Source organism: Sinocyclocheilus rhinocerous, unplaced genomic scaffold (genome assembly GCF_001515625.1).
Source record: "Sinocyclocheilus rhinocerous isolate Xijiao unplaced genomic scaffold, SAMN03320098_v1.1 scaffold497, whole genome shotgun sequence".
Lineage (NCBI taxonomy): Eukaryota > Metazoa > Chordata > Actinopteri > Cypriniformes > Cyprinidae > Sinocyclocheilus > Sinocyclocheilus rhinocerous.
In genome coordinates, this window is record NW_015633189.1 from 665,907 (window position 1) to 674,012 (window position 8,106).

General features: G+C 38.8%; 1 protein-coding gene across 1 annotated transcript in view; it reads right to left on the reverse strand.

Annotated features, from left to right (window-relative positions):
- LOC107743785 (voltage-dependent T-type calcium channel subunit alpha-1G-like) overlaps positions 1-8,106 on the reverse strand; it is a 163,081-nt gene that overhangs the window by 61,444 nt on the left and 93,531 nt on the right. Inside the window, 2 exon segments of the mRNA XM_016557185.1 lie at positions 1,790-1,974; positions 4,160-4,228. Of these exon segments, the coding sequence (XP_016412671.1) occupies positions 1,790-1,974; positions 4,160-4,228 (254 nt within the window).

Consider the following 8,106-nt stretch of genomic DNA (forward strand, 5'->3'; position numbering starts at 1 on the left):
CCACTCCAGAGCCCGCTCCAGTCCGGGAGCTCACAGAGTCCGCTCCAGTCCGGGAGCTCACAGAGTCCGCTCCAGTCCGGGAGCTCACAAGGTCCACTTCAGAGCTCGCTCCAGTCCGGGAGCTAACGGGGACCGTTGCGGAGCAATCAGCTTGTCCTGTTGCAGCCGTTGAGGCTGTTACTAAACTCTCTCTGCACTTGTTTTCAGTTTCTCTTGAGTTGCGGAGAGGGTTTTCTGTCCCACCAGTGTTGCCTGACAGGATTCCGGTTCCACTCTGGTTGCCCGCCTGGGTCCTGGTTTGGCTGGAGCCTCACTGGCTCATTCCTCCAGCTCCGTCCTGGCTATCTGCTGGGGTTCCTGTATGGTTGGGGCCCTGCTGGTTCGTCCTGCCGGCCCCGCCTTGGCTTTCCACCCTGCCGGTTCCGCTCTTAGACCCTGGTCTACCTCTGTTCCCTGACCCCCTTCCTTGGCATGGTCCTGGCCCGCCATCCCTCCCCCTGGTCCGCCTCAGTTCCACCTCCCTCCTGAACTTCCCATCTATATATACCATGCTCACTCTGTCTGTCACTGCTGCTATATTGTATTTGTCTTCCCATGTCTTCTTGATGTTATCTGGAGTTCACCGTGTTATTCTGTTTCTTGTGTTTACGTTTTTGTTCCATTTTGATTATTTGTTACTTTCAATAAACTGCACCTGGATTCTTACCTTGTCTCTCTTGGCATTCCGTGACACATACATAGACACACACACATTTAGATATACTCTCATATATCCTCTCTATGTCTCTCTATAACAGTAGTGCAACAGTAGATATATCCGTACCAAATATTTTTTATAGGTGTTTCAGTTCAGTGTGCATGTGTACCAAACAAATATAGTTACTGTAGTACAGTTACTACATTTTTCCCTCAACAACATTTTTTCCTCTTTAGTAGTTCACAGGAGCAAAAGTATGTAATTTACATTAATGCAGTATAAATATTATATGATAAATATACATGTAGGCAACAAAAAAAATTGTTGTTGTTGTTGGTTTTTGCCATTTAATATTTGAAAGTTCCTTGTATCTGGCAGAGTAACATAAATAAAATGCAAAAACAAATCCAAATGGTCTTTTCTTTCCAGTTCCTTTTCAAAAATGTTGTTGACAGCACATTAATGTTGCACCAACACAGTTGAAAGGCAAGTGAAAACACAACTACCGGAATATATTGTATTTTTAATACAAGCCTCTTGGTAGTATTAGGAAATTGCGGAGGTTGACCCTAAATTGAGGAGTACTTGAAAAGGGAGAAGGGGGTGACTGGGGGTGAAAGACCAGTGTAAGCATTTTGTGGGGAAATTGGGCAGGAAAGATGAATATTTGATTTTTATTTTCTGCTTGAATATGTCATAAATATTTAAGAGTAGGGAAGGCCTCCAGAAGTTCCTTCTGCAGGAGGAAAGGTGCACAGCGCACACACACATATGCACACAAATACATGCATATGCATAAACACAAACACAGCTACATACTGCATCAATTAGGAGCTAATTGATGCTTCTGTGAGGAAGAGGCTAATTGTGGGACTTCAGTCTTTACATTAATTATGCTTCTTGTAAGAAAGTGGATGCTTATTTAAGATGTGCAAATCTAGCACTCTGACCCGAAGTACATATCGAAGTGTTTATGTATGTAGCCTTCAGCATTGCACTTGTGCATTAAAGCTTCGATGTACTCATTACTATTATTTAGAATAATGTCTTAACGCAGCACTGACTGGATGTTTGAACAGTTGTGTTGTGTACCTGAGTGGACGCAGGGTCCTCAGTAACCGTAGCACCCGAAGCATTCCCAGGATCTTAGTGCCGCTGCTGGAGATCATGGATACCAGGATGTCAATCACGGAGATCATCACCAGCATACCATCGAGAATATTCCAGCTGCTCTTCAGGTAGGTCTTGTTCCCGAAACACCAGCCCAAAGCAACCACCTTCACAGCAACAAGACGTATGATTTCAAAGCAGAAATTTTGGATAAAATTTAACTTAAAGCCAAATTGTGTACAGTTTCATACAAATACAACATTGTATTCACAACATTGTATTCTAGTCCATGTAAGCCATTTGTAGGTTGATCTGTTTTGCAGAACAATGGACGACAGACGAATTTGTATCATAATAGTCAAAATAAAAACTTTTTTTATATTTTTTTTTATTTACTCACCCTCGGGCTATCCAAGATTTAGATGAGTTTGTTTCATCTAAAAAGATCTGAAGAAATATAGCATTACAGCACTTGCTCACTAATGGATCCTCTACAGTGAATGGGTGCCTTCAGAATGAGAGTCCAAACACCTGATAACAATATCATAATAATCCACAAATAATGAACACAACTCCAGTGCATGTTTGTAGGAAATAAATCCATCATTAAGGCGTTTTAACTTTAAACCGTCCTTTCTAACCAAAATACTAGTCCATAATCTATAATAATGCCCTGTTGTCCTCTCACACCAAAATCCACCGACATAATCGGAACTGTTTTTGGACTGTATTTGTTTGTAAATGGTGCTTGATTTCTCTCCTGACTCAGGTGAGATGACTTTTTCACTGAAGAAAGCAATATAATGGATAGAGAAGTTAAAAACTTGATGGATTACTTGTGGATTATTGTGATGTTTTTTTTTAGCTGTTTGGAGTCTCAATTCTGACGGCACCCATTCACTGCAGAGGATCCATTGGTGAGCAAGTGATGTAAATTTCTCCAAATCTGTTCTGATGAAGAAACAAACTCATCTACATCTTGGATGGCCTGAGGATGAGTAAATGTTCAGAAAATTAAAAATTTTGGGTGAACTATCACTTTAAGTAAAAGCAATACTTCATTATATCTGTAAATCATATTTTCTGTAGTTATGTACTTTGTTTACTGTAGCTTTCATTACAAATGAATTTTGTAGATGTTAAAAATGCACACAATTTTGTAAAAATATGCACCCTACTATAAATGAAATTCTTTCAAAAACAAAACCTGTTAGAAAAACTATGCACATGACAGGAAACGTGAGAAAACATGATGTGTTTGAAATCTGAATTTTGGGAAGAAACACTTTCTTATTCCTTTGAGGTCTTTTTCACACTACCATGGCATTTCTGAGAGGGGGGGGTGCTGAGATAAACAAACCAGGATTGAGAATCATCTGACTAAAAAGTACTAAGCATGAATGCACAGCTCCTAATGATGTTGCTGGTGAATATATCAAACCACAATGTGATCAGACCTCAAAGTGAACAAAGGCATGTCAGGCAACAAAAGCCAGGAGTTTCAACAGCCGTCATCTTCATCCGACCCGGAAAGTTTTTGTCAGTTGCCGTTAATTAACCTCCAGTGAGTATGATTATTCTGTGCCATGATTTTCATTTGAAATCTCTAAGGCGGGCGTGACCTGGCATAAAGCAGGGCCCCAGAATAGAAACCCTAGACCTTTGTGACTGACACCTATGAACTTTTCTGTCTTCTCCAGAGAGGCCTCAGCATGTTCTTCCATTTCAACGTTAGTCATTTGAATATCTGGCAGACAATCCACCCCTGCTTAGTATTAACTGCTGTGGTGGAGAGTGGAAAATAGAGAGCAAGGCTTGCTTAATAGACTCTTCATGTCAGTGGGCTCTCTTTAGGACCTGTATTTGTTCAAATGTTTAATTCAGCTGACTGGCAGCAGTTAAACATGTCGGAGCATGATTTTAATATTTTTGCTGCTGTAGTCTTTGTGTAGACTTTGTGACTGTCAATGGAAAGCAGTGCCTTGAAGGGATAGTTCACCCCAAAATTCTGTCATTATTTATTCACCCTCACATTGTTCCAAACCTGCACAACTTACATTCTTCTGTCAAACACAAAAGGAGAGATCTGTTGTTACAATGAATGAAACTGAAGTTGTTATATAAATGTTAAAGTTGTTTTATATATATATATATATATATATATATATATATTTATTTTTTCACAAGACTCCATTAGTCAAGCTGATCTAAGAGAGATCGGCACTATAAAAAAGCCACAGGGAACTGAAGTTAAGTCTGCTTTTGGCTGGTATTGTGGCCCAGGCAGTGTGCTAGTTTACCCTCTGTCATAGAAGACACCACACAGAGACAAATGCCAACCCCGTCACCTACCTTTATTGTCATTTCGGTCACAAAGATGGCAGTGAATATGTAGTTGGACAACGTCAGGAAGATGCGTTCCTGCGGAGAGAACCAGAGAAGCAGGGAAAAGTGATGGGTGAGTCAGTGCTGGATCAGAGAAGATTTGTGTATGTGTGTGTGTGTGTGTGTGCCATAACACATTAGAGGTGCCTCCTGCGAAGGCATCTATTGGACTAAGAATCCGCCCACGCTTTGAGTACTCCACGGGCATTAACATCACTTACTCACACGCACACCGCATGCGATAAATTTCATCCAGCATTCTCACTGGATACTACTAGATAACACAGTGGGTAACAAATGGATAAGTAACAGCTTCATGACAGTAACCATCTCTGAAGTCCAAATAAGTAAATCAAATCTGAAGAATCATCATTAAAGATAAAAGTGTCGGTTAAAAAGTCTTAAAAAAATAAAAGATAAAAGCAATTTAAAATAAATCCTTAAAGAGATCATATCATAAATCATGTTTTTCTTCCCTGGGGCCCATTTATATCGTTAGTTGAAAGTATTTTGTGGCAAAACACCCATTATTTATGTTTTTTTTTTCTAACCCTGAGAATGTAACCTTTTTTGTGCCTTTAAGAATTAGTATTTGTATTCTCTTTTTATTGCAGCGTTTTTCACTCAGCATTGCTTTAGAATACTATAATGTAACCTCTGGAAATAAACTTTTACTGTCCCGGCATACATTTTAAATAAGGCCAAAATTTGATTTCGATTCAATTTTAATTTGATGGTTGTTTGTTCATGAGATTACATCCGTAAACATAAGACTGTTACAAAACACTATCATCCTAAAATGACACCGCAAACATGAAGACTTCCTGCTCCTCTCGCCCTCCGTACGGGCCACACGGCCTTCCCACACAGCAGGTGCTGTCCTCTCCACCTCTCTGCTCTGACCTGAGCCAGGACTGTTTGTTCCTCATTCTATAACAGACTGTAACACTGTCAACAGACTCCATCCTAAAATGCTCTCATACTAAAATGACTCAAATCTAGAGACTCCCAGTGTAAGGAATGACTCGCCTGACCCCAACGCCACAGGTGGATTAATATGCTGATATACAGAAAGAGCCATTAGAGCTGAAATAGTTCCTTTAAACAGCTAGGTATATTTTTGTTCATCTATTCCTCTGAAAATATACAATGTGTATGAATTGGGAAATGTCAATTTTCAAGAGCAAGTATGCTAATTCTATGTATTTCTGAATCAACAGACCAAGAATTGAAAATAAATTTCAAATTGATGTAAAGAATGAAGTTTGGGGTCTTTATTATTTATTTTTGGAAAGAATTAATACTTTTATTCAAATATGATGCATTAAATTGATAAAAAGTGACAATAAAGACAATGTATTTCAAATAAATGCTGTTCTTTTGAACTCGTCAAAGACTCCTCAAAAATATTAAGCAGAACAAATGTTTTCAGCATTGATAATGAGAAGAAATTCAGCACCAAATCAGCATATTAGAATGATTTCTGAAGGATCATGTGACCGTGAAGACAGGTGCAAAGGTTGCTGAAAATTCAGCTTTGCCTTCTCAGGAATAAATTACATTTTAAAATATATTAAATTAGAAAACATTTCACATTCAACCACTTTCAACAACTACTTTAAAAAATCTTAACAACCCCAAATATTAATCTAGAAAATGTAATGACTCAAGCTGCATAACAAGTTTGTATAAAAACAAGAAATCAAAAAAGGACTCTGAGAAAAATAAATACTGATAATCAGATCTTCTCAGACATCAGAATCAGCATCAAAACAATCTAATCCTGCATCGTAAATAGCAATGCAGAGAGTATAACAATATAAAACCAAACCAAACTGAAACAAAACAGACCACGCTGCAATGCAAACCAAGCATTCTGCAATTTGAACCTTTATGCCTTCTAGTGTTTAAACCTTGGTCTTGGTCCCATTCTCCCACTTTCTCCCTCCACTTTCCTGTCTACACTGCACCGTCCTAAACAATACAAAACAAAAAGAACATACATTAAATAAATACGATGCAGTTTGCATTAGGGGTGACAGAAAAGATTAATATCTATTGTGTAGTCTATGCCGCATGCTCTGTCTATGTCAGGCATGCATGGATCGTGAAAGCCTAATGGATAACAATGTAGGCTGCTTACACAAAGGTTATTAGTTTAGTCTCAGTAAGGGGTAACCCAGCTTCTAAGATCCCACCATGGTTCCGCTGAGTGAGGCATCGATTGCTGAATTACTTCATCTATAACTGGACATTATTACAGAGATTCGTGATTGTTTTGGCTTTTTATGGAAAAGTAGAAGCCGAATAAGAATCCATACACAAATCAGCCCTCAGCTCTGCCACAAGCCATTCCGTTTAAAGGGGTCATATGATGCTTTTTTAAAGATCATTATTTTGTGTATTTGGTGTAATGAAATGTGTTTATGCGGTTTAAAGTTAAAAAAACACATTATTTTCCACATACTGTACATTATTGTTTCTCCTCTATGCCCCGCCTTTTTGAAACGCGTCGACTTTTTACAAAGCTCATCGGTCTGAAAAAGCGAGGTGTGCTCTGATTGGCCAGCTATCCAATGCGTTGTGATTGGCCGAATACCTCAAGCGCGTGACCACAATCAGCTTGTAACACTCCAAAGAGAAAGGAAAACTTGAAATCGCATCATATGACCCCTTTAAGTCAACAGGTATTGAGGATTCATTCAACTTTGCAAATAACCCTTGGTGTTTAAGGATTCTGGGTGCAATGGGATGAGAAGCTGATTTGTACTTTAAACAAGTGGTGTGGAAGCAAAATAAGCAGCGGAGATCTCCTCCTTCAACATGGTCTCTCTAGATTGTTTGTCCTTCTCCTACTGTGTCTGAGCAGCAGGGCCCAGGGGCCTTCTTTCCCATGACCCCCTGCTAATGCATGTTTCAGTGGGTCGTGGCATCATGTTCTAAAACTCCTGTTCTCTCTGAGAAAGCCTCCTGCTGACATCATCATTGCGGTTTGTATTGTTTCTGAAAACAGACTGACGTCTTTGCCATTCCATTCTGCTCGGAGGCTTGCTTTCATTCATTGTCGAGTGAACCGTGTGTGTATGTGCAGGTCAGAATTCATGAATGAGGAAGAGCATGTCTAAGAAGCACAGTGTTTGGTTTCCGAAGGAGAAGGGTCAGACAACCCCTGTCCTTCACGCTCATTCTTTTAAAGGTTACTAAATGTCTGAGGAAGCACACACACACACACACACACATAACAGTACAATCTAGCTTGGCAGAGAAAACAGAGACAAATCAAATACTAAAAAAAAAAAGATGTACATGTTTGAATTAATATGATTGTGTGTACGAAAAATTCACTGTAGAAAACTGAAGTTAAAACTAACATAAACTTAAAATAAAAACAACACATTTAGTAAAATTCTCCAAACAATGACACACCCCTGGTTGCTAAAGTCCATTTGGTCAAAAACTGCTTAAAACAGACAATGTCATTCAAAAAAAAAAAAAGTGCACTTTAAATGCCAGAAAAATATTGTTTAATATCTTTTTATATATATATCTAATTTCTCTATACATAGATTAAATTAGATAATAGATAGATATAGATAGATGATAGTAGAGATCGACCGATATATCGATTTACCGATATTTTTCCCGATATTTAAGCATTTTACAATAATCGGACATCGGTTTTGTAATATCGGATTCACCGATAAATGCCGCCATCTTGTGGATGTTTTGAGAATTGCGCGCAGTATCGCCATTGCACAACGGCGTCTGAGGGTAGAGGAGACCACAACAACGGCGCGCACAGGTACTTGATTTACTGTAGTTAGTAAACTTTAACATAACAGCCATTAATGCACAAATTAGATGTATTACATAAATGCCTGATATGCAGTTTATGCAGCTTGGCTCGAAGAAAT